This window comes from Podarcis liolepis (genome assembly GCF_965112155.1).
Source record: "Podarcis liolepis genome assembly, chromosome: 3".
NCBI lineage: Eukaryota > Metazoa > Chordata > Lepidosauria > Squamata > Lacertidae > Podarcis > Podarcis liolepis.
Genome location: NC_139557.1, coordinates 15,322,441 through 15,349,627, shown reverse-complemented (window position 1 = coordinate 15,349,627; position 27,187 = coordinate 15,322,441). Strand labels below are relative to the sequence as shown.

At 44.1% G+C, this 27,187-nt stretch overlaps 1 protein-coding gene across 1 annotated transcript; it reads left to right on the top strand.

The window, feature by feature from the left end:
* Positions 1–629: 629 nt before the first annotated feature.
* HSPA9 (heat shock protein family A (Hsp70) member 9) lies at positions 630–19,952 on the top strand. Its single transcript, XM_083493785.1, has 17 exons — positions 630–1,169; positions 2,614–2,672; positions 4,119–4,206; positions 4,399–4,580; positions 4,933–5,057; positions 6,083–6,156; positions 6,606–6,712; positions 7,248–7,410; positions 9,333–9,425; positions 10,078–10,287; positions 12,067–12,294; positions 13,375–13,479; positions 14,952–15,069; positions 15,739–15,833; positions 16,138–16,230; positions 18,490–18,630; positions 19,204–19,952. Exons 1-17 carry the CDS (start codon positions 1,107–1,109, stop codon positions 19,279–19,281), a joined length of 2,022 nt encoding a protein of 673 aa, XP_083349911.1. The 5' UTR covers positions 630–1,106; the 3' UTR covers positions 19,282–19,952.
* Positions 19,953–27,187: the final 7,235 nt, after the last annotated feature.

Below are 27,187 nucleotides of genomic sequence, written 5' to 3'. Positions count from 1 at the left end.
AGTGGTACCTCGGGTTAAATACTTAAATCATTCTGGAGGTCTGTACTTAACCTGAAACTGTTCTTAACCTGAAGCACCACTTTAGCCAATGGGGCCTCCTGCTGCTGCCGCACCGCTGTAGCACAATTTCTGTTCTCATCCTGAAGCAAAGTTCTTAACCTGAAGCACTATTTCTGGGTTAGCGGTGTCTGTAACCTGAAGCATATGTAACCAGAAGCGTATGTAACCCGAGGTACCACTGTATGTGTTTTATATGCTAGCAAAATTTAAATAAAATTTATATATATATAAAAAAGAAGTATATTTGGGGGGAGGGCAAGAGAGTGGGGTCCTAAGCTATAGCTTGTTTAGCTTGTACGTATAACCGGCACTGGTTCGTCAAGTGTACATTTAAAAGGGATTTTGGGGGGATGCAAATTTTTAAAAGCCATGGCCACCCTGTGAAGAATTTCATCACTTCCTCTGTTCTCGACCTCCCAGAGGCGAACTCTCGCAAACCGGTCCTAACTCTGCGCATTTAGTACATCCCATTGCGTCCAGCCGCGTGCGTAGCATTGCAGCCCGTTTCGTCAGGCGCTTGCGAACTGCGCACGCGCGGCTAGAAATCCCCAGCAAACTCCCCCCGCCTTCTTTCCCCTGCGCCTGCGAAAAAGCCGGCTTCCGGTCCCGCCTTCCCCCGTCGTGCGTCAATCAATCAATCTTTGACCTTGAGGCGTTGCGCGGCGGCTGCCGCCCCACAAGGGCCCATCCACAAAGCTGTCTTAGGAAAGTGCCTGATGCGGCACTTTTCTCCATGCATTCCTTGAGGGATAATTAGAAACAAAACAATAAAAAAACCTTACAAAAAGAAACTGGTGCGTTTCAAAGCCATACTGAGGCACGTGTATGCTTGTGTGTTTTCCTGACACGGGCGTTTCTCCCCCGGCGCTTTGCTAGGACAGCCGCGGGAAGGCGGAGGACCCCATCTCTCGCACGACGCACGCGAGCGCTCGCGCTTGGACCACGCCCCCTCGCCTCCCTCACGTGGGCCAGAGGCTTCGAGAAAGCACCCGCAGCGGCCGCGCGCAGTTCTCTCCGCTTCTCCTCAGGCCTCCGCCGCCACCACCATGTTGACTGCCGCCCGCTTGCTGGTTCTGCGCCGCGGAGGGGCCGCCGCAGGGCCTGCGCAGGTGAGGCGCCCTGGGCGGAGAGGGAGAAGGCGCGAGGGACGGACGAGCGAAGAGGGGAGGGCAAGGGCTTCGGGAGCCCCCTCAGAAAAGAAGGGCCCCCTTCCGTGCCCTTCAGGCGGGTTGGGGGTTGGGTTGGAGCTCGGAAGCGCGCTGCCTCAAAACCGGCTAGTTCCCACGACCTTTCCGCGGCTCACGTGTGTCGCGCAGGACACGTGTGTCAAGGCAGGCACGTGCTTCGTGAAATCTGACCGGCTTTTTGCTGATTTTTCAAATAATCTTTTTTGCTCGTGTGGGGGGGGGGTAAAAAAATGAGGGTTTTTTTGCCGCTGGGTGTCAGATCCTTGCCCGACTCGAGGGCCTGAGGGGTTCAAGCATCCAGTGAGGAGCGCACGTGTGTTAAAGCGGGTGGGGTGGGGGGCGGGGAGGATCTCCATTAAATAATTTATGTAACGCGCCGTATAATTTATGTAACTGTTATGCACTGTTTCTTGATTATTTTGGTTGGCCTAATAAAAAGTATTGCTGCAAGGCTGGATTTTGGACCTTTTTTAAAATAAATGGGAATAGTACAGCTGCCTCCTTGCTTTCTGCCCTTTAGTTCATGGGTCAGCAAACTTGTTTTCCAGCAGGGGGCCAGTCCACTGTCCCTCAGACCTTGTGGAGGGCTGGACTATATTTTGGGGGAAAAATATGTACCAATTCCTATGCCCCACAAATAACCCAGAGATGCATTTGAAATAAAAGCACACATTCTACTCATGTAAAAACACGCTGATTCCCAGACCGTCCACAGGCCGGATTTAGAAGGCGATTGGGCCAGATCCGACCCCCGGGCCTTAGTTTGCCTACCCATGCTTTAGCTAGTAGGTACAGTGATTATTTAGCATGGTAGATAAGGATCTGAAAGGTTATGTTAAAAATCAATTTTTTTCAGGACGTGGGAAGCAGCAAAATTAGCCCTGGTGGATTAGAATGATTGGGACCTGCATATGTCATGACCAAACTGGCTTTTGTTGAAGTAGTAATTGGTAAGGTGGGAGATGCTTGGGAACTGAAAAGCAGTATGCTTGAGATTACATCTTAGTAAGGAATTGCCCCTGGAAAGCAAGCTTGCTCAGGTGTGTTTGATATAGCTCATGAGGCTGAATTTCTGTGTGGTCTTACTTAGGAGTAAGTTCCATCTAGCTCAGTGGGACTTCTTAGTTAACATGCATAGGATCAGAATGTAAACTGGCTGTAGCAGGTAGGGCAATAAAAACTACAGAAGTCAGGAGGTTTTCCAAGTAGAAGCCATCATCAATCTTTTAACTGGTACAGTCTTCTCATAGGAAGACATGTTTTTGAGTTTTAAGAGCATTAACAGTGGTGGCAGAAGGTGGTTCATTTTCATTGACATATAGTAGCTGTTTATGAATACATCTCATTAGCTTCATTTGTTTTTTAGGTTTTCTGGAATGGCTTAAGTCAAGATATCCTCAGATCTGTAACAAGCAGGCAATATGCGTAAGTAACATAGCGGAACAAGCTAGCATTATTTGTTGAAATGGCAATGTGAACTGAAAGTGCAAAAGCAAATTTTTACTTCACTATTAAAAGGAGCATCACAAAGATGTCAATTCGTTCCTCAGATTGTAGGCATTCAAAGCTTTTGCTTTTGGAAAAGCTATAGTCCTATCAAGAACCCATGGGTGGTGTGAAGACCAAACATTTCTTGAGAGCTCTTTCTCCAAAAGTAGAGGGAAGAAAGACAATAACTAAAAAGAAATGGCGGGTGACAGAATTGGAAATTTCTGGTGAGACTGGCTCATACGTTGGGGGCACGTATGCCAAACAAGTATTAAGCTTCGTACTGTTTTCTTTTTGGTAAAAAAAAGTAATTGTTGGGAAATGCAGTCTCGCTCTCAAGAAAAAATAAAAATCTGAGAATTTCAGTTTGTGTAGATAACCCGTTTTCTGAAATCTGTTAATACTGACATGAAAATTTAGCGGTTTGCTTGGGCATGGATTCTGGTTGGAGAAAAGACTTAAATCCTAGTGTCTTCCATAATTCTTCTTTAAGTATATTACCATCTACAAAACGCAGGAGGATGGATCCCAGCGCCAAGGGATTTCCAGGGGGAAATTACCATATTTTTCACTCTATAGGATGCACTTTTTCACCTCCAGAAATTAAGGGGAAATGTGTGTGCATCCTATGGAGCGAATGGAGAGCGAGAGGGGTCGTGAGCACCGACCCCTCTCACTCTCCACGCTTCAGGGCAAGGCTCTCCCGGCTTCAGCGAAAGGAACCCAAAGCCTTTGGAGCGCAGCGCGAGGTCCCGCTGCGTTCCAAAGGCTTCAGGCAGCTATCCCTGAAGCCTTTGGAGCGCATTGGGAACTTGCGCTGCGCTCCAAAGGCTTCGCAACCTTGCCACCGCTCCCGGACCCGTTCTGTGGGCTGGGGTCGGGGGAAATTCGGGCTTCCCCCGCCCCCAGCCTGGCAAACTCCGGGAGCAAAGGCGAGGTTGTGCTGTTAGGGTGCAGGGCACTGCTGTAAGCAACCTGGGTCAATCCAGAATTTTCTCTGGCTAGTGATGAGGGAGGACAAGTGCCTTACCAGTTGTCTCTCAGCATACTGCTGTGTGAAACAGCGGTAGTGGAAAGGGTCATAGGAAGTCCCCATTATAAAGTTATTCTGTTTTTCTGAGTAGTGGTGGCCAAAACCATAACTTTGCCTTTGAAAAGCTGGAATCAGTTAAAGTGCTTGTTAAATATGCTGAAGTGCGTGCTTGGCATAGATTAGGGACAAAATAAAGTATGGCCTTGATCTTTTTGTTGTACTGCTTATAATGCAGTCACTAGTCTTAACTATGATGCAGCTGGAAGAACAGTAGTAGACTTGCTGCTTTTGTGGTACGATGGAAGGTAGACATTTTCTTGCTTAAAATACATTTAAATTTATCTTTTCAGATCAGAAGCAATCAAAGGTGCTGTCATTGGCATTGATCTCGGCACGACCAACTCTTGTGTGGCAGTCATGGAAGGGAAGCAAGCGAAAGTGAGTTCAAAATAACTGCTTATCCACTTCATGGTTTATTTTAAAATGTACACCCCAATTTTTGAGGAACCTCTTCCACAAAGGAATGTATAGTCTTAAATAAAAACCAATCCTTCCTGACAATAAAATAGAAAAACCCAGTTTCTGCTGCTTCAACTACAGTCACTGTTGGCTTTCTTTTATCTTGCATAGGTGCTGGAAAACGCAGAAGGTGCCAGGACGACCCCTTCTGTTGTAGCCTTTACAAGCGATGGGGAGAGATTGGTTGGCATGCCAGCTAAAAGACAGGCCGTCACGAATCCCCCCAATACATTCTATGCAACAAAACGACTAATTGGGCGGCGATACGATGATTCGGAAGTGCAGAAGGATATGTAAGGAAGTTATCTTTTCTATTAATGCAAGCTGTGCTGCAAACCTAAACATATTTGCACTTGTGGAGCTTTGTAAGCTCCAGATGTAGTTGTGGATGATCTAAATAAAACAAATGAAAGAAAGTGGCCTTCACTGGCCAATTTTCCTGACCAAGATTGGACTTTGGACTAGAGGGTCTCTGTCGTATAATAGTTTAGAGGTGGTTTTATAGAAATGCAACATTCGTTCTTTTAGAGTTGTCCTTTTGCCTGCTTTGTTGCTTCATTAAAGAACAATGGAGTGATGGTGATTATGCATGATTGATTTGTTGACACAGGCTCTGTAACCTTTTAAAAATATTTTTACTTCCAGCAAAAACGTTCCTTTTAAAATTGTCCGTGCTTCTAATGGCGATGCCTGGGTAGAAGCTCATGGAAAGCTGTATTCCCCAAGCCAGATTGGTGCCTTCATATTGATGAAGATGAAGGAGACAGCAGGTTTGTACTGTAAAGCATCTGAGCTGGGAGTGTGGGAAGTAGAGGGACCCAGCATCCCCACACCAACAAGGTGCCCATGACCCGTGGATTATCTACCAGATTGTAGTGGGTTTCCCAGCTAAATTTCCACAGTGTACACTGGTCCAGCACCAGCTCATCTTGCCCTCTTAATTTGAAGCATTTTGCTTGACTTAAGAACCGTGAGCAGCATGGAAGGAGCTCTCTCCCTTTGGTGGTAGAGAATCCAGTCAAGACCCGGGTTCAAATGAATTAATTTTATTAAGGATTATAAAAGAAAGAGGAGAAAGGCAATGGGGGGGGGATAGTATGCACTTCATAAACCTGTATTTTGCAGTCATGCATAGTCTTTCCCAGCCACTTTGTGTGGCTTACAGCATACAGTGGTACCTCTGGTTACAGCTGCTTCAGGTTACAGACTGTTAACCCAGAAATAGTACCTCGGGTTAAGAACTGTGCTTCAGGGTCAGAACAGAACAGGGCACGGCGGCAGGAGGCCCCATTAGCTAAAGTGGTACCTCAGGTTAAGAACGGACCTCCGGAACGAATTAAGTACTTAACCCGAGGTACCACTGTATATAAAACATAGTAAAACATCAAGCATCAAAAACATCCTGAGTAGGAAAGGGATAACACACAGGAAAATATTCCATGTTTTATCTCTACTTAACAGAGCTACTGTAGGTGATTTGCTAGTGTGTCAGATTGTAACCAAAGGGACCCGGATTCAAATTTAATCCAAATATTAGGAGCCCGGTCAGAAGCTCTGTGTAACCTACACTGAGGGTGGTTGTGAGGAGGAAATGGGACTGTTTCTTCTATGTCGCCCTGAACTCATTGGAGGAATGTCAAAATTCAAATATTTTAATAAGCAAACCCACTCCCAATCTTTCATAGAGTCTAAATACCGGTAATCATTTCATTAGCTGGAAGCCATCCAGATTGGAACCTCTGCTTTGACATGTCTATATATGAACCTATTTTAAATGATGTTTTTTACTTACTAGAAAATTACCTGGGGCACCCGGCAAAAAATGCTGTCATCACGGTCCCTGCTTATTTCAATGATTCTCAGAGGCAGGTAAGGTTGCTGAAATCTGAATTTACTTCATCTGTGTGGCTGTTTCCAATATCTTGTCTTCTGCTGCAGTAATATACATGAATACTTTTCCATATATGTTTCTCCATGGGTGTGTTAATGCCTGAAGTCCAAAATGCATGTGACTCCATTAAGAACCTAGGAAGCTGTTTTATATTGAATCAGACCCTTGGGCCATCTAGTTAAGTATTGTCTACACTGACTTGGCAGCAGCTTCCAGGATTTCAGAAAAGGGGCAGTCTCAGTCCTACTAAGTGAAGCTTGGGGCTGGATATGGAACCTGCATGCAAAGGAGATTCTCTAGCCACTGAATTATAGCACTTCCCCTTTATAGTTGCTTTACAAGAGTTCTCAAAAGTTATTTTGCAGAGGAAACATAGGCCTTTTTTGTAATCAAGCAATGTTTCAACACGCCATTATTTTCTTCCAAGGCTACTAAAGATGCTGGGCAGATTGCGGGATTGAATGTTTTGAGGGTGATAAATGAGCCAACAGCTGCAGCACTAGCTTATGGCTTGGATAAGTCTGAAGACAAAGTGTAAGTATATAAAACTTCTGAAAACTTGAACTTCATTGCTTTCATGTTTCTTAGGTCAGATAAGTGAATTGCCAGCTTCTGGGCGGCTTCCTCCAGTTTTTTGGCAAACAATGGAACTGAAAGACTTTCGAGCATACCTTCATATGTAGTCCTCTGTGCTCAGTATAGCAAAATATTATATTCCTGTAAGCAGAGATGCAGGGAAACCTCTGAAATTGGTGGCATTCTCTCTTCCATGCAGCTAAGCAGAGTACAGTGACCTTCATGCCAAGAAGGAAATAAACCTCTCAATTCCCGATACCTGCCTTCATAAGCAGCTGCTTCTGTTTCAACAAGTTGCTTGTTGGATTAAAATTAAATAAGACAGTGCGGCAAAAATTGGACATCCTCTGAAATCTTAAGATTCCAAGTAATGAAATGAAGCAACTTGCAACAGCCTCACTCCTTTAACATGTTAGTCGTTGATTAAAAGAAGAAACTGGTGGTCCCCCATGACTGAAGGTGCTAATGCTTCTGTCCCTCCCGCCCCCTTTAGTATTGCAGTCTATGACTTGGGTGGTGGCACGTTCGATATTTCTGTCTTGGAAATTCAGAAGGGAGTCTTTGAGGTCAAATCCACCAATGGTGACACTTTCTTGGGCGGTGAAGATTTTGACCAGGCCTTGTTGCAGCATATTGTGAAAGACTTCAAGAGAGAGGTAGGTCGCTTGTATCTCATGGTCTGGAGATGAAGGAACCACCAGAGAGCTTTTTCAAGTGTTCATTTAACCTTAAAAAAGGGAGACCTGCATGGATCTGACTAACTTTATTAGAAGAGCTACACTGGTTTCCAAGACAATAAAGCTGTGCACTCTCTGCTCCTTTGCCACTGGCCTTACTGAAATCCTCTTGTAGCTCACTTTTAAACACGTCTTCACCTCTTGAACATAAGCAAGAGGGAGACATGTGATGTGTGTGTTTAGTACATTTTAACTCGGTGGCACCGTGGAGGGATGCAGGTGGCTCTGTGGTTTAGGGCTTGCCAATCAGAAGGTTGGCGGTTTGAATCCCTGCGACATGGTGAGCTCCCGTTGCTCAGTCCCTGCGCCTGCCAACCTAGCAATTCGAAAGCACGTCAAAGTGCAAGTAGATAAATAGGTACCACTCCAGCGGGAAGGTAAACTGCGCTTCCATGCGCTGCTCTGGTTTGCCAGAAGTAGCTTAGTCATGTTAGCCACATGACCCAGAAGCTGTCTGTGGACAAACGCCGGCTCCCTCGGCCAGTAAAGTGAGATGAGCGCCGGAACCCCAGAGTCGTCCACAACTGGACCTAACAGGCAGGGGTCCCTTTACCTAACTCTCTGAAGACCAGCACACATTTTACAGTGGTGGGCATGTTTGCTGCATTTCCCTCACAAAATGTATGAAGCCGGAGGAGACATGTATCTGTATACTTGCAGGGAGGGGGGCACAAGGTCTGTGTGTGCTGTAGTTCTGTGTTTGGCTATGGCTCCCTGACACACGTTGCCTGCATGGTCATGAGCCATGGATCTCCATGCCATATGATGGCAGTTATACTTTCCAACCTTGCATGGCTATTTGAGGCTGGAATGGATGTAGAAGAAAAAGCCTCTCCCAGAGCACACAGTTCCAGTGCAGTGCCTTTCTTTATGGACGCAACTAAAATTTGGCTGTCAGTCTCGCTTTGTTAGTCGTGTCAGATAAAGTTTAGTGAACAGCCAATCCAAATTCATTGAAGTAAATTGAAGGTGCTCTGTAGAAAAGGCTTGGGTGCTCACTGGGTGTTTTAATGAGTGGATTATATAATGTTGACATTAATAGGCAATTCAGCACTGCCAGATTTAGTTAGCATCCAGTACCGTTTGGCATGCATTTTGTGGCAGTGGAAGGTTTACCTTTTCCCGTTAAACGTAGCTCGGGCAGGACTGATGCGTACTTGAGAAGCAAAACATAACTGGGACTGGAAATGATCGCTTGGCAACAGAGGGCATTTGTGTACCAAGATGTAGCTAGTCTAGTATTAGTAGCTGGAGTGAAGAAAAGACACATTAGTTCTAATGTTAATTAAAAAGAATGAAAGAAAGAGAATTCCCAGCCTTGCTATTTAAAGATCCATTAACACAATGAAAATTAGTAAATCGGCTCGTCAGGTAAATCTCTGATGTGTTACATCACATACACTGCAAAGCCTTTTAAGTTGTTGGTAGTATAGTCATACCTTGGATCCCAAACACCTTGATACTCAGACGTTTTGGCTCCCAAACGCCGCAAACCCGGAAGTGAGCTTTCTGGTTTGCGAACGTTCTTAGGAACCCAAACGTCCAACGGGGCTTCCGATTGGCTGCAGGAGCTTCCTGCAGCCAATCAGAAGCCACACTTTGGTTTCCAGACGTTTTGGAAGTTGAATGGGCTTCTGGAACGTATTCCGTTCAACTTCCAAGGTATGACTGTACTGTGCTGTTTATGTGGTTACATGTGCAATTAGTACTGTCAGTGCTATAAACCACATGTGATTTTGAAGAGCCACTTCAAATACTGAACATGTAAGAGAATGTGGGTTTTGTAATGCTGTGCTATGTCACAATAAAATACTATGAGCATGTTGTTTGTCCTTTTCCAGACAGGTGTTGATCTAACTAAAGATAACATGGCTCTACAGAGGGTGAGGGAAGCCGCAGAAAAAGCAAAGTGTGAACTCTCTTCCTCAGTCCAGGTGAGTAAATGAATTATTTCACTCCAAGCAAAAGCACTACCAAGGGGTGGGGAGTATTTCCCAGTAGCGGAAGTATTGCAGTCCTGGATAAATGTGATAATACACTAATGGAAGTGTTGCTTTGGGGGAAATTCCTAGAGCCTAACCAGATGCGTAAACTACTAATCACGTACAGTACAATGACTGGAGAACTCCCAAATGTTGGTGACTGATGGGTTTGCCTTTTTCAGTGCTCCGAGGGAATTAGTTATTACTGAGAAAAAATAAATAGTGTTTCTTTCTGGCCAGAGTAATAGATAAGTGCCATATCCTATAACTGTAGCTCATGTAGTGAGCTGTAGCTTGTTCTAGTGATCTTAACTGTGTGACAAGTACATTTTTTATTCAAGCTTTGCAGTCAAGCATTGCTGTTTGGTCAGAGATCTTCTCTGTAACAACAAAGGAGGATTTGTTTTAACTAAACAATTACTGTACATTTTGAGTTGGTGTGTTAAAAATTTGGTTTGAAAGAAGTCCTTGATTCTTCGTCTGGACAGAATAAATACGAACAACAATTTGGTTACCTTTACAGACTTGAGGAAAGAGTCAGATCAGAAAGGGTGCTGTTTGTTTTTTATTTATCTCTGATGGCTTATCTTTCTTTGCATTGCAGACAGACATTAACTTGCCATATCTTACAATGGATGCTTCAGGACCAAAGCATTTGAATATGAAACTGACTCGTTCTCAGTTTGAGGGGATTGTGGCTGATCTGATCAGAAGGACAATAGCACCTTGCCAGAAAGCCATGCAGGACGCTGAAGTCAGCAAGAGCGACATTGGTGAAGTTATATTAGTTGGTGGCATGACCAGGATGCCTAAGGTATAATAGATTTCCTGTGACTTAATATACTTGGACCCCCATATCATCAGTTGTGCCCTTTGGACCTTGCTTAATTCTTAAGACAGCAAAGGTGACTGGAGTGAGTAGCGACTCAGCAGATGGTGTTGGCATGAAATTAGCATTACCTGTCTGCTGCCTATGCCACTCGTGACTTTGCCTGTTAAAGTTTAACTGTGGCTAAAACCTTGGTAGCTTGAATTTAAAGTCTGTTTTGCAGGGGGAGTTGTTTGTGTTTTTTTTTCCTCGAGGTCTTTGCTTTTGGGCTTCCTTCCCAGCTCACCAGCGTATCTCTCTTAAGTTATAAATGAGGCAACGTGTGCCAAGAGGCTTATGCGTGACGGTTGAAGGCTCCAAAAAGCCCTCACTTAGCACTGAGGCACTGAAGGGTCAGGAGAAGAACAGTGGTGTCATTTCTTTCAAGCTTCTGTCCTCCTGTTTTCAGATTATTCTGTTGGTTTGCTGCTGTGCCTTTTGTTTGTGGACGAAAGCCTGACTACTGTAATTCGCTCCTTGAAGCTTGAAAGAAGCTGTCCCAGAAACTCCAGCGCGTGCAGAATGCTGCAGCGAGGCTCCTCACGGGGTCTCTGCCATGGGAGCACATTCACCCAGTGCTTTTCCAGCTGCACTGGCTCCCGGTGGAGTACAGGGTCAGATTTAAGGTGCTGGCTTTGACCTTTAAAGCTCTTCACGGCCTAGGACCCTCGTACCTGCGGGACCGCCTCTCCCAGTATGCCCCACGGAGGACCTTAAGGTCCATAAATAGCAACACCCTAGTGGTCCCGGGCCCTAAGGAAGTTAGATTAGCTTCAACCAGAGCCAGGGCCTTTTCAACACTGGCTCCGGCTTGGTGGAACGTTCCGCCTCATGAGACCAGGGCCCTGCAGGATCTGATTTCTTTCCACAGGGCCTGTAAGAGTTGTTCCGCCTGGCCTTTGGGTTGGAGCCAATTTGATTCCCTCCCTCTCTTTCTTTTTCCTTCCTCCTCCTGTGATGAGGCTGCATTTTAATATTTTAATGTTTCAATATTTTAATGTTGTATTATTGTTTTTAAGTTGTATTCATTCAACTAGTTTTTATTATTGCTTGTTAGCTGCCCTGAGCCTGGCCTTGGCTGGGGAGGGCAGGGTATAAATAAAAATTATTATTATATATCTGTCGTGTGAAGGCACAGCACTTGGCCCTATCCAAGTCTTGTGTTCTGTCCCATGTTAATCACATAGAGCGTGGATGAACGCACTCAGCCCGCCTCTCCTATCATATTCCCAGTTGATCCTTCACATGTTGGAGGATGACTGTGTGCAGTGGGGAGCCTGTGCTGCTCTTGTGGGTTGCCTACTAGAGATGATAGCCCTACAACTTACGGAGGATGGTCGGGAGGCTGGGGCAAGTCCATCGTTTGGAGGAAGGGGGAGGAATAACTGAATAGGGCTGATCGTTATATAAAAGAATGCTGTGGGTCCAAAAGGCAAGCGTTTTATAATTTTATTTCTCTTAGCATATGAGAAGGCTGTATTTGTCTCCCGTAAGAGAATGGTGGTGGTTTTCTGCAGATATGTGCAATGATGTATATAAATCTCAAAGCTTCTGTTCCTTATTCAGACTGGGCTGCATGTTGTTACAAGAATTAGAGGGAAACTGAGAATGTGTCTACTGTAGAGTAACCTGCAGACCCAGTGGGATTTTTTGCCATTTCTAACCCCTTGCCGCCGCCGCCCCCCCAAAACCTAACAGGCATGCATGTCTTATGAATCCATTCAGGTACAGCAGACTGTCCAGGAATTGTTTGGCCGCGCTCCTAGCAAAGCAGTTAATCCCGATGAAGCTGTTGCTATTGGTGCTGCCATCCAGGGAGGCGTGCTGGCTGGTGATGTCACTGATGTGCTGCTGCTGGATGTGACCCCTCTTTCCCTTGGTATTGAGACGCTAGGAGGAGTTTTCACTAAGCTCATCAACAGGAACACGACTATTCCAACCAAGAAGAGCCAGGTGTGTGTGTGTGTGTGTGTGTGTGTGTATATGGGAGACAGTGTTCTGCGTATTGCTTTGCGTGAAATGGTACTGTGTGTTCTTTGTACCCTTCTATGGTTTATGCTATGTCCCTGACCCTAAAGCATTCCTTCCTATTCCTCTTGGTCTGTTGCGAGGCCATCATTCTCTTGCTGTTTGTGCTCAAAGGTTTAGACAGTATAGAAAAAAACTGAAGATCGTCGTAATTTGCAGGCCGTGCAGGACTAAGCTGTTCCTCCACTATGGCAATGGCTATGATTTTTAAGGATGTAACTGTTGTATGCTGCCCAGTTATGCAAGAACCTTTTGCCCAATATGGGGCTCAAACCCACAACCCTGAGATTAATTGTCTCCGGCTCTCCCAACTGAGCTATCCCAAAGAACCTAACAATAGCTATGTAGACAGGTGGCTGGGAAGGGTGGAGGGAGTAGGAGGTCCATTGGGAGCACTGCTTTGTCTTACAACTCTAGGGAATAAGATACTTTCTCCCAGAACTTCAGTCATTTGCTAGTACATATTATGCTTTCCAGTAGCTAATAAGTTCGAGGCTGTGATAGTTGTAGTACTATCGACCCAGTATACCTGAAGGAGTGTCTCCACCCCCATCATTCTGCCTGGACACTGAGGTCCAGTGCCGAGGGCCTTCTGGCGGTTCCCTCACTGTGAGAAGCAAAGCTACAGCGAACCAGGCTGAGGGCCTTCTCGGTAGTGGAGCCCGCCCTGTGGAACACCCTCCCATCAGATGTCAAAGAGATAAACAACTACCTGACAGTTAGAAAACATCTGAAGGCAGCCCTGTTCAGGGAAGTTTTTAATGTGTGACATTTTGATGTATTTTTAATATTTTGTTGGAAGCCGCCCAGAGTGGCTGGGGAAACCCAGCCAGATGGGCGGGGTACAGATTTTTTATTATTATTATTATTATTAGGAAGAAATTACATTGTCTCGTATTGGTTTGGCTACCTTCTATCCTTTTGGCTTTCCTTTCAGCTGCTGTTTTTAATTACACAACACTGCTGTGTAACCCTGCTGATACCAAATGTGTTTTATTTTGACAGGTGTTCTCTACAGCTGCTGACGGACAGACTCAGGTGGAGATCAAAGTGCATCAGGGTGAGAGAGAAATGGCTGGTGACAATAAGCTGCTTGGCCAATTTACTTTGGTAAGTTTGTTTTCATCTGCCGCAATGGTATGAAAATTATAGGAAGTAGTTTCATTTTGCCCACTAGGGTTGAAAGACATTGCTGCACAGAAACAAACCTTTTCTGCAGCAAAAAACCACACACCCAGAACATGTTAGAAGAGTTCATTATTTTTTCAGCCTAGCTTAGTTATTAGCAGGGGCGCGGGTGGTGCTGTGGGTTAAACCACAGAGCCTAGGACTTGCCGATCAGAAGGTCGGTGGTTCGAATCCCCACAATGGGGTGAGCTCCCGTTGCTCGGTCCCTGCTTCTGCCAACCTAGCAGTTCGAAAGCACAGTCAAAGTGCAAGTAGATAAATAGGTACCACTCCAGAGGGAAGGTAAACAGCGTTTCCGTGCGCTGCTCTGGTTCGCCAGAAGCAGCTTAGTCATGCTGGCCACATGACCTGGAAGCTGTACGCCGGCTCCCTCAGCCAGTAAAGCGAGATGAGCGCCGCAACCCCAGAGTCTGCCACGACTGGACCTGACAGTCAGGGGTCCCTTCACCTTTACCTAAGTTATTAGCACCTCCTTTTAACAATACTTGGAAAAAATGAACTGTAGCGTTAATTTTGCCATTGTCATGTGCAGATTATATGTACAGGACTTGCTATACTAATTCATAGCCAGGGTAGACCCATTGAAATAAGTGTGTCTACTTGGAGTTTGATTGACACTGGGTGTTTCCCTACATTTCTATGAATGAGTGTAAGTCATAGCATAGAAAAGTAGCATAAAAACACAGGGAACTGTGTTTGTTCATCTAGCTAAGTACTGTTTACACTGGCGGCAACTCTCTTAGATGTCTTTCCACCCTGCGTACAGATGCCAGAAATTGAACCTTGAACTTTTTGCATGCAAAGCATGTGCTCATTGAGTGAAAATCCTCCTTCAAATAAGCATTAACCTGCAAGTGGGTTTTCAGCAAGCCCAGATGCCTTCATCTATCCTACCTGCAATAAAATATGTTTTTCCCATACTAGTCTCTACAGCCACAGCAGGCACTGTAACGCTCCAGCATTTTGACTTTACTACCAAAGGTGCACTCTTGCTTTGTCTTCCAAGGCAGATGGATGCCAACTACAAGGAGTTGTGGAAATCATCATAATCTTGTTATTTATATGCCACCCTTCAAACTGGGTTGTCCCAGCCACTCTGGGCAACTCCCTACAAAATATTAAAAACACAATAAAACATTAAAAACTTCCCTGAACAGGGCTGCCTTCAGATATCTTCTAAAAGTCAAATAGTTGTTTATCTGTTTGACATCTGATCAGGGATCAATATTAGATTGTACAGTACTACTTCAGTGTTAGATTGCTTCACTGAGTAGCAAGTAGAATCAGCAATTGATCTCAAATGCTTACTATTTATTGCATAATTAATAAGGAGGCGCAAAGCTTATTAGTAATTGTTCCCTCTTGGTTATCAACAATGCACCTTGTGATTTTAGGTTGGGATTCCGCCAGCTCCACGGGGAGTCCCCCAGATTGAGGTCACTTTTGACATTGATGCCAATGGAATTGTTCATGTTTCTGCAAAAGATAAAGGCACAGGACGGGAGCAACAGAGTAAGTGTGCTAGATAGTTGCTTCTTTGGAGGGGAGGGGGAATGTGAACAGATGAAATTGTTATGGCAGTCAGGCACGGTAAAGGACTATCGTGAAAGCATGGGAAGGAAGGAAAAATAGAAGAAAGGAGACACTAGTGTGCAACTTCTGTCAAGCTATAAAACGTGGCCATTGTTTAGTTTGCAGTTCCCACCTGAGCTTTTCTGGAAGCTTTTGATAAGATCTCTGAGCTTTGCTCATGGCCAGAACCAATCAAGTGTGTGCAGTGATGCTATTATCAACACATCATTCTGAAAACACATGTGGAAGATTTCTAACTGAGCACAACACAACTGAGAAGCTTGTCTCTCCTGGCTTTGAGATCTGTTACATAAGCACTCTTGTTCTTAAAAATGACAGTACTACATCAGATAGTAGAAAAAGTCAAATAATATAGGCCTATAGCTCTTTAAAAAATAAGAACAAATTGAAGATACAGATTGCAGAAAGTCAGCTTTGGCAATTTTTAAACAAATGGGTGTAAATGCTAGACGTTATAATGTTACAGTGGGGGTCAGGCAGATAAAATTTTTGTGGTCTACGGGATTGGTTTTGTATGCCTACTAGGCATGTGTTGCTTTGGTTTCAGATAGCATTCTGTAAACAAAATACCGTTTCATATTTCTGTAGTTGTGATCCAGTCTTCTGGTGGTCTTAGCAAAGACGATATTGAGAATATGGTGAAGAATGCAGAAAAATATGCAGAAGAAGACAGGCGAAGAAAGGTTAGTTTGCAGTGATGACTTTAGACTGAAATATTGATTCCCAATGCAGTTATGTCTTTGGAGAACTTTGGAACAGATGTCTAGGTCCTCAAACTAAAATAGATGCTACACTCGCTTTTCAAAATCCTTGATAGAATTGCAGCATGTTTGCTTACAGAACAATGAATGAATGAGTATCCGAAGAGTTACATTTGGGTGAAGTATATTTAGATGCCTAATTCTGTGTCAGCTTCATGATCCTCATTGATATGTGAGTGTTAGGGGCACAAATGGGGTATTTCACCAAAGTTGTTGTTTTATTCAGGAACGTGTTGAAGCTGTAAACATGGCAGAAGGAATAATCCATGATACAGAATCCAAAATGGAAGAGTTCAAAGATCAGCTACCTGCTGATGAGGTAGGTGTTCTGCCTTGCGGTAAACGAATTGTTTTCTTTTGTCTCAGTCTAAAATTAATTGTGTTTGGATTTGACACGCTGCCTGGGCATGTACTGAATTTGCTTTCTCTTTTTTGTCAGAATGTGCAAAACTAATGCTCTCTAAATTGTATAATCCTTCATACAGCAATTTCCTGGCTGTGCTAATTTATCACCGGAGAAACTAAGCAGCCTACAATAATGAGAAAAGGCTTTTAAAACAATTCATGATCTTTAATTTTAATTCCAGAAAGCCTTTGGCAGAGATAATAAATGCAGACTTCTCCCAAGAAATTAAAAAGAGAAAATCTTGTAAGCTTTTGTTATATTGGGGTAGTATCCCCTGTGTGAGAAAGGTTGCTGGAAAAGCCATGAAGGGGCCAAGTCAACTTGGGGGAAGGGAACTCTTATGAGAATCAAATGCTGTTCTGTTCTCTTAATAACTAGTGATGATGCTAAATTTATGATCAATCCATTAGAGTAACAAAATTTGATTTTGTGTGGTTGGTCTTGTGCAAAGCAAAAATTACAGTCCCTGGTTGCTTCTCCCACCTACTGATTTTTCTGCTGCTTTGCCAGTGAAGGTGAGGCAGCTATGCAGCAATGTTCATGGTTTACACCTTTGAAGGTGACTCGGAAACTACAACTAATCCAGAATGCGGCAGCTAGACTGGTGACTGGGGGCAGCCGCCGAGACCACATAACACGGGTCTTGAAAGACCTACATTGGCTCCCAGTACGTTTCCGAGCACAATTCAAAGTGCTTTAAAGCCCTAAACGGCCTCAGCCCAGTATACCTGAAGGAGCGTCTCCACCCCCATTGTTCTGCCCGGACACTGCGGTCCAGCGCCAAGGGCCTTCTGGCGGTTCCCTCATTGCGAGAAGCAAAGCTACAGGGAACCAGGCAGAGGGACTTCTCGGTAGTGGCGCCCGCCCTGTGGAACGCCCTCCCATCAGATGTCAAAGCGATAAATAACTACCTGACATTTAGAAGACATCTTAAGGCAGCCCTGTTCAGGGAAGTTTTTAATCTGTGATATTTTACTGTATTTTTGGTTTCTATGGAAGCCGCCCAGAGTGGCTGGGGAAACCCAGCCAGATGGGCGGGGTACAAATAATAAATAATTATTATTATTATTATTATTATTATTATTATTATTATTATTATTATTATTATTATCATTCATGACAACATTTCAGGATGTCGGGAGCAAATTGGCAATAAATCACATGGCTTCCATGAACTTAGCTCTTTATTCAGGGAAACTAGGTCGACTCAGGAACCAGGTATAGTGAGCATAGCAACTTGTCCTGATAGATCTTGCCCCTATGAGGCGGTTGTGGAGACTTAAGGTTCCCCACCTTTCCCAAAGCTGCTATTTCTCCCAAGTCCTTCCCAAGCAATCTGAGACCATGCCAAATTGCCTGTCTCTGCCCCGCCCTCTTCATTCTACTTCTGGTTCTAGGAGACCAGTGGGGAGGGAAGCTGATCACAACAGCAGCATCTACACCAGGCTTCTTCAACCTTGGCCCTCCAGGTGTTTTGAGACTACAATTCCCATCATCCCTGACCACTGGTCCTACTAGCTAGGGATCATGGGAGTTGTAGGCCAAAAACATCTGGAGGGCTGAGGTTGAGGAAGCCCGATCTACATGTTTTCATTATTTTTGTGAATTTCAGTACATTTTACCTTTTCGCCATGAACTCGCTGGAATAAACAACCAATTTTTAAATATGTTATAGAACTGACCTTGATGCTTATGGCAGTCCATGCATGTCTGAGAGATCATGTAGTGGTTATAGTGTTGGGCTAAGACCGGGGACCAGGGTTCAAATTCCCACTTGGCCATGAAGCTCACTGGGTGACCCTGGACCAGTCAGTGTCTCTTAGCCTAACCTACCTCACAGGGTTGTTGTGAGGATCAGTGGGGGGAAACCATGTATGTCACCTTGAGCTCCTTGGAGAAAATGTAGGATAGAAATCATATAAATAGACTTTAAACTTCAGTCACCTGCAGCAAGACCTAGGAGAACATAAACTTGTTAGGCAAGTGATTTATTTTTTAACTAATGGGGGTAAAGGCAGGCAGATTGGTTTCCATGGCTTCTCCCTTGCTGATAAAATTCCTTCCACCCTGGGAGCTGATGGCACCTTCTAATTACTGTAGTTGAGGTCAAGATCCGCTTTGATAAATGCCGAAAGGGTCATCGACATGTGTTTCTCTGCAATTGCTTTACAGTGCAACAAACTGAGAGAAGAAATTGCGAAAATGCGTGAACTGCTAGCTCGTAAAGACAGCGAAACCGGCGAGAACATCAGGCAGGCAGCATCCACCTTACAGCAGGCGTCCCTGAAACTCTTTGAAATGGCCTATAAAAAGGTAGGAGGGTCATGTATGGGGGGGGGGGGCTTGGTTAATTTCATTGTACACAAGTTGTACATTGACAATAAAGGTATTGTTCTTATTATTTATTAGGGTGGGCAAGGGCAGCTGGTTTAGAATTTCCAGTTGTATGTGTGCTCCTGGTCTTAGCAAGTAAAAGACCAGCTGGGTAAAGGAAAAGTAAGCAAAGCCACTCGGTCAAACTGAGAGAGATTGCTGGACACTGCTGATGTACTAGCTGATCATAGCTGACCTTAGGAATGAGAGGTGATTGGAAGAAAAAAAAATGTAGTGCAAGTTTTGAATGCTTGCATCTTGAGATCTGGTGATTAAGGGAGAAGATTGCAGGCTCCTCCGCTCTGTTGATTGGAGTAGCAGATAGAGATGTCAAATTGCCATAATTTATTTGAGCACTTGGCGAAAGTAAAGAATTAATTTTTTTGGTCTAGTCAACACTCTTCCTTGTGGCTCAGCTTGCCAGGAAGAAATAAGTAAGAAGGAGCCCTGTTCTTACATCCTCCTGTTAGTCGGTGCCCTGTTGATCTAACACTGCTTTTCCCCCCTCTTCAGATGGCATCCGAGCGGGAAAGTTCTGAGAGTTCGGGAAGCTCTTCAAGCTCTGGGGATCAGAAGGAAGAAAAGCAATAATTCCCCTGTCTCGCATGGACTGGAGCAGGAAGAGGGCAATGTTCCGAAGCTTGGGAGCCAATGGACCTTCCTGAGCAGCTGTGGGCAGATTTATGTCTTACTGTGTTTTTGCAGTATACTATACATAATTTCCTGAATGTATAAATTTAGTGATGGCGTCCTACTAGCGAAATTATCACCTGATCAAAAATTTATTTCGGAACAGCTCCTCGGGGTCAGTGACATTTTCAAGTGCATCCTGGGGATTCATGGAGCTCTTATTGAATGGGGGGAGTAAGCACAGCAGTGATTTCTGAAGGTTTAGAAACCATGTCTCGCAGCTTGAGGGTGGCACGATGAGGCCCATGGGGTGCCTGAACTGTGTATATTCCACCCTTAATTATGGATCCTCCTTTTGGGAACAGATTTCTGCTTTAGTGAAGGGATTTCAATAGGGCCTGGGTTGGGCAGAGGCAGGGCTTGCCTACTGTGGCAGAGAAAAAACAGAACTGCACCTTAGCGTAGTATCCTTGTCTGAAAGGAAATGGGTTGTTTTTAATGTAGCTGTTACTATATAAATAAGGCTACTCTGAAGTTCCATGCACTGCTTGTCTAGGCTTTCTGCTCTGCCCAATGTCTCTTCTTGCAGAAAAACAGCTTCCCTATTAATAAAAATGTTCTTATTTGATCAATCCTGTGTGTTTTTAAAAATCACCGCTTTCTTCTGTTTCAAACACCCCCCAGCCTGGTATTGCTACCCGCTACTACCGATATAAGATGTCAGATGTACTAGAGATTTTAAACAGGTGTTTTGAAACATCCTTTCACAGGAGTAAAGCTCACAAGTGTACCTTTTTTCTTCCCTCTTGAGTGCATCACTTAATACAGGTTTTCTCCTGAGGAATCCAGAAGCCATTCTCCAGTATTAGTGTGCACTGGCATTTCATAGAATTGAGTGTGCTGTGGGCATCTGACCCTACATACAATTCAGTGGGCCAAATAAAACAATAATGATTAAAGGGTTGTTAAAGTATTGACCGTAAGAGAAGTTTCATTTCTGCCATAAAGGCCATCCGTAGCTCACCTTCAGGTTTGAAGCAACTTCCCACACTGCAAAGCACAATTAAGCCGTTGCCAACTACTGTATTTTTCTGTGTATAAGACAATTTTTTTGCTTCATTTTTAGTTGGAAATTGGGGGTCATCTTATATTCAATGCAATGCACAGGTGTTAAAAAAACAACAAGCAAATTATCTTCCCGAAGAAGCTGCTGGAACTGCCCATCTCCCACAAAAAGCTTAGTAACTCTTGGTGATCCGATCTCCCCGCAGAAAACTCAATATACTTGGTGTTGAGGAGGTGGAGACCAAAGGGGTAGGTCTGTCGCTCAATTGCTCGGGGTGGCCAGGAAAGAGGAGCTGAGCCGAGCGCAGGGAGCCCAAGGTCCGGAGATGAGGCAGGTGAGAAAGAGGGCCCCACCTCAGTGCGGCAGCAGGAGGTAACACTATGATATCAGGGGTCAGCAGACTTTCAGCAGGGGGCCAGTCCACTGTCCCTCAGACCTTGTGGGGGGCAGGACTATATTTTGGAAAGAAAATAAAATGAACCAATTCCTACACTCCACAAATCACCCAGAGATGCATTTTAAATAAAAGCACACATTCTACTCATGTAAAAACACCAGGCAGGCCCCACAAAAATCCCAGAGATGCATTTTAAATAAAAAAGACTACTCATTTAAAAACATGCTGATTCCTGGACCATCCGCGGGCTGGATTTCTAAGGCGATTGGGCCGGATCCAGCCCCCGGGCCTTAGTTTGCCTACCCATGACTGTGATTCTGGTTCGTTTCCAAGACGATGGAATCTGTCTCCCTTAACTTCATTAAAGAGTTTTCAATCAGTACAAAACTGGAAATCTTTTTGACTGAAAGATCAATTGATTGGTTTAATATTTGGTTCAAAAAAATAGGGGTCATAGATGTACATGGGTGCAGGCAACTGAAACTGAAACTTGTTTGATTAGCAGGCTTAGAGTTTTAATTCTGTGATACCCTAACATTCATCAAACATAGCACAAGGGGCAAAATAAGATTCTGTTAGATGTGGGGGATTTACTGTCCCACTTAGGAAATAAATCTCCCAGGCTTTTGAGCAGCTGCACCTTCATCTCAAAGTAACGGTAAAAGGGAAGAGCATAAGAAGGTATTGCTACAAATACTGTTGCTTACCAAGGAAGTGGTATTTGATCCCATGCATGTTTTACTGAGGTCACTGGAATTTACAGCTGCTGTGGGAGCAATCCTATGCCTATCTAACTATGCCTACCTCTGCTGGATTATAAGTAGCATGTCTCAGCTTTGTCTGCTTTCGAAACAAGCAAAACAGGTGATTGAAATGGCTGGAGGAAATTCAAATGGCATAGAAACCATCAGAAGTATTTTAATATAGGCTAAAGGCAAAAGGTCATGCTGGTTCCAGCTACAAAAGCAAATGCATAAGACAGTTTTGTCTTACAGTGGTACCTTGGTTTACAACCATAATCCGTTCCGGAGGTCCGTTTGTAAACCAAAAGAGGTTGTAACCCAAGGCGCGCTTTTGCCAGTGGGGTCTCCCAAAAAAACTTGTTCGTAATCCCAAAAAAATGGGGTGTGATCCAAAAAAAAGGTTGCAAACCGGTACACGCACTTCCAGGTTTGATATGTTTGTAATCCATGGTACAACTGTACAGTGGTACCTCAGGTTAAGTACTTAATTCATTCCAGAGGTCTGTTCTTAACCTGAAACTGTTCTTAACCTGAAGCACCACTTTAGCCAAAGGGGCCTCCTGCTGCTGCCGCACTGCCAGAGCACAATTTCTGTTCTCATCCTGAAGCAAAGTTCTAACCCGAGGTACTATTTCTGGGTTAGCAGAGTCTGTAACCTGAGGTACCACTGTATTTACAATTATGCTTACTATTTTGTGTAACCACTGGTTCCACTAAATACCGAAATGTAAACTAGGAGTGTGGTTGGCAACTTCTTTACTGCTTCCAAGGAGCTTAAAGCACCGTTTCAGCTTCACAATATTTCTGAGCGGAAAATACAGATGGGAGATGGTTTGACCAAGAGGAACCACGTTGTGTTTCTTGCTGGAAGCTGGTTTGGAGTTTCCTGCATCCCTTCCCAACACTCTACTTGCTGCACCATATTGGTTCATAAGCAGAAACTTGCTATGTATGAACTAGGGATGGACAACAGCACTCTCACACTGTTGAAGACAAACGGAAAGTGATGTAGGGATTTGGCATCCAGGTAAGAGGTAGTGCACACTATATTCCTATGGGGTTCTTGTGACCTTTTTAAAAAACCAGTTAAGTGCTTTTAGGGGAACGTGGGTGGCACTGTGGGTTAAACCACAGAGCCTAGGACTTTCTGATCAGAAGGTTGGCGGTTCGAATCCCCACAACGGGGTGAGCTCCCGTTGCTCGGTCCCTGCTCCTGCCCACCTAGCAGTTCAAAAGCATGTCAAAGTGCAAGTAGATAAATAGGTATCCCTCTGGCAGGAAGGTAAACAGCGTTTCCGTGCGCTGCTCTGGTTCGCCAGAAGTGGCTTAGTCATGCTGGCCACATGACCCGGAAGCTGTATGCCAGCATCCTCGGCCAGTAAAGCGAGATGAGCGCCGCAACCCCAGAGTCGGTCACGACTCGACCTAGTGGTCAGGGCTCCCTTTACCTTTACCTTTAAGTGCTTTTACCAGTAGCAATGCAGGTTCTGGAAGTGCCACTTCTCTGGGAAACTTTTATGCTGTCACCAGCATTTGTGTGTTGGTCTTTGCAGGAGAGCTGTAGGATGAGCTCAGAGAAAAATGCCCCACTAGACGACCTGAGTCATGCTGTTCTAAATGGTGCTGTTCTAAATGGTAGAACATGACAGATCAAGTACAGTGGTACCTCGGGTTAATAACTTAATTCGTTCTGGAGGTCTGTACTTAACCTGAAACTGTTCTTAACCTGAAGCACCACTTTAGCTAATGGGGCCTCCTGCTGCCGCCACGCCGCTGCTGCGCGATTTCTGTTCTCATCCTGAAGCAAAGTTCTTAACCCGAGGTAATATTTCTGGGTTAGCAGAGTCTGTAACCTGAAGTGCATGTAACCTGAGGTCCCACTGTAGTGGGTTAGGCAAATTCATGGACAAAAGAAAGATGAGGCCAAAGTCACAGCTAGACCACAACCTGTCCTCACATTAGATGCCCTTGGGAAGCCCACAAGTTAGGATATGGGCACTATAGCACTCTCTGCTAGTGTTCCCTAGTCCTTAGAGCATGGGTAGGCAAACTAAGGCCCAGGGGGCGGAGCCCATGGACAGTCCAGGAATCGGCATGAGTAGAATGTGTGTTTTTATGTAAAGAAAAAGAAGGAACCTTCTTTCATGTGTGGTGGGAATGTAAGAAAGTGAAAAGCTTTTGGGAAATGATTTATAATGAAATGAAAAAGATGTTAAGATATACTTTTGTAAAAAAAACAGAGGCTTTTCTTTTAGGGATTACAGGAAAGAAAATAAGAAGAAAAGACTGTAAACTCTTCCAATATGCAGTTACGGCAGCCAGAATACTGTTGGACCCGAAATGGAAACAAGAGGAAATACTGACGATAGAAGAATGGAGAATGAAACTGACAGATTATGCGGAATTGGACAAACTAACTGGGAAAATTAGATACACCAGAGACCAAAAGTTCATCGAAGACTGGGGAAAGTTTGTAGATTATCTGAAAAATGTATGTGACGTGAATACAACGCTAGTGGGATTTCAAGAGGCACTGTAAAAACAGAGAAGTATTGATAATAAGAAATAGATGGAGAAGGGAAGTTTAATGGCAATACGAATGAAGGGAATGTGTATTAAAGATATAAACATGGATGATTGTCAGAGACGCTGAAGGAAGTTCAAAAAGAGACAATTTGTTGAAATTTGGATAAAAATGTATAATTGTATGGAAAACTAATAAAAATTTATTTTTAAAAAAGGAGTAGAATGTTTTTATTTAACATGCAGCTCTGGGTTATTTGTGGGGCATAGGAATTTGTTCTTTTTTCTCTTCAAAATATAGTCTGGCCCCCCACGAGGTCTGAGGAACAGTGGACCAGCCCCCTTCTGAAAAAGTTTGCTGACCCCTGCCTTAGAGGCAGCATATTGCCTCAGATACTGCAGGTAGTACACAGCCATAAGGAATGCTAGACATTGAGACTTGTCTTCCATGAATGTGTCTAGTCCCCAGTTTAATGGTGTCTGTATTTTATTTATTTATTTATTGTATTGCATTTATATGCCACTTTCTCCAAGGCACACATGTTGGCAGCTGTTACTTTCTGCACCCGCTAGTTATAAGAACTAGATGGAACTTTCACATATGGAGGCAGTGTTGTAAATAAAAATATGCCCTTTTCCCTTATGGGGTATCCAAGAGCCCATATAGAGTCCTTACATAGGTTCCCTATTGGTAGGAGAAAAGAACAGAGGCCAACCAGAGAATATTGAGAAGCAAAGCAGCCAGTAAGCTTGATCTTTATTGATCTGTTGCAACAGGGTGCTCCCCTCACACGCAGGAGAGGAAGAGGACCCCCAAAAATGCTGTGCAATGGCTTATAAAGACTTTTGAAATTCCCATCCTCTAGACCAAGACCACCCCCAGAAACATTATGCATACATCACAGAAGGGGTGTAACCTATGACCACCCCTCAGATACATCCCACCTACATCACAGAAATTTAAATGTTGTTTTTCTCCTATCACAGTTTATCTCCTGTCTGGCAAGTTACTTGATTGGATTGCCTGGGGAGCCTGGCCATTCTTTTGTAGTGGTAAAATACATATTTCCTGGGCCAGGTCACAGGCTCACACCTTATTCAAACAGACATATCCTTGAGACAGGATTTGTGAGGAAAGAGACAATGGGGAGGCTTTTCCAGTTTAACCTTGCAGAGAAAGGATTTGGTCAGTTTAGGAATCAAAATGGTTCCAGGTCGGTCTTCCTGTGTTGATCTATGTATGTGCAGTTATGAACATAAGACCATAAAATTCCTATCACAGCAGCATACCTTCTAATAGGTTAACAAGGGGCCCAAAAAATGAAGGAAGGCTATTTTCATGCCCTTCTTGTCAATTTTTTTTTTTAAATACCAGTTTTCCAGCGTTGAAAACAGAATGCTGGACTAATTTTACCTTTTTAGTCTGACCCAGCCGGACTGTTCATGGGTTGTTGTTTTGTTTTGTTTTTAAGACATATAGATTCATGGCACATGAATTAACCTTCGGAACTAGATAGTCTATCCAGTTTCTATGTTGGCTCAACTCCAAGCATTCTGGGATTACACGGATTGTCTGTACCCATTTCAGTCCGGCTTTTAGCCTGGTTTTGGGACTGAAACACAACTGTTGATTTTAGCAGAGGACCTACACTAGAGGGAGAAAATAGCAGGAATGCAATACGGTTGCTTCTCTTGAGACAAAATTAAAATAACAACAGACTTAGCAGCTTTGGATACCAAATGCTCTGATAACCCTCTAAAGTGGAAATGGGAGTTAAATGCTCCACATTTGCTCTGCTCCATGGCACAATTGACACATTATGGAGTACTGCCAGGCTCTTATTTTGTTCAACGTGCTTTAATTTATTATTTACATATTAAATTTCTTCATCCAAGGATCACAGGACAGTCCATTCCATCTACATGAAACAGCTGGGCTGTCTGGAGATGTCTTTATGTGTGAGTAAATTGTTTTAATGTGCCCTGATACAGTATGTCGTTCTGCATTAGTTTTAAATTGTAATGTAAGCGCCTTGAAAAATATAAGGCTGTAGGATGAAAATATTTGAACAAATAAAAACACCCTTCATGGACAGAGACTGTACATCTGAGTAGCAGATGTTGCAGATAAACTCAAGGGATGACCATCTCCATGTTACCCTGTTTATGGGCTTCTTAGAAGTCATGGCTGTACGAGATGAGGACTTGGTTTGATGTCAATATTATGACAACACTTGTCAGAAAAGGCACTGCAGACAATCAACGGGATTTACTACCATTGTGTTGTCCTGCATGTAGGTTTCCTAGATGCAAACGGGTGGCTGTGCATAGGAAACAGGATCTCAAAATGGATGGGTCTTAGGTGTTGTAAACAAAAACCTGCCCTTTTCCCTTATGGGGCATCCAAAAGCCCATATTGAGTCCTTACGTAGGTTCCCTATTGGTAGGAGAAAATAACAGAGGCCAACCAGAGAATATTAAGAAGCAAAGCAGCTAGTAAGCCTGCCAAGAAAACTCCATGGACAAAGACAACAGGCATATAAAAGTTATGACACCGGAAGATGAGCCCCTCAGGTCAGAAGGCATCCAACATGCTACTGAGGAAGACCGGGGGACAAGTACAAGTAGATTCAGAGCTGATGAAGTGGCTGGGCCAAAGCCGAAAGGACGCTCAGTTGCGGATATGCCTGGAAGCGAAAGGAAAGCCCAATGCTGTAAAGACTTTAAGATCAAACCTATCCATTCTTCAGGAAATCAGCCCTGAGTGCTCACTGGAAGGTGAAGGCTCCAATACAGTGGTACCTCGGGTTAAGTACTTAATTCGTTCAGGAGGTCCATTCTTAACCTGAAACTGTTCTTAACCTGAAGCACCACTTTAGCTAATGGGGCCTCCTGCTGCCACTGCGCCACCGGAGCATGATTTCTGTTCTCATCCTGAAGCAAAGTTCTTAACCTGAGGCACTATTTCTGTAACCTGAAGTGTATGTAACCTGAAGTGTATGTAACCCGAGGTACCACTGTACTTTGGCCACCTCATGAGAAGAGAAGACTCCCTGGAAAATACCCTGACGCTGGGAAAGATGGAGGGCACAAGGAGAAGGAGACGACAGAGGACGAGATGGTGGGACAGTGTTCTTG

Coding starts and splice junctions, on each gene's coding strand:
- HSPA9 (XM_083493785.1), top strand. CDS start 1,107: ATGTTGACTGCCGCCCGCTTGCTGGTTCTGCGCCGCGGAGGGGCCGCC. Junction 1,170..2,613: donor CCGCCGCAGGGCCTGCGCAG/GTGAGGCGCCCT, acceptor TTTGTTTTTTAG/GTTTTCTGGAATGGCTTAAG. Junction 7,411..9,332: donor TGAAAGACTTCAAGAGAGAG/GTAGGTCGCTTG, acceptor GTCCTTTTCCAG/ACAGGTGTTGATCTAACTAA.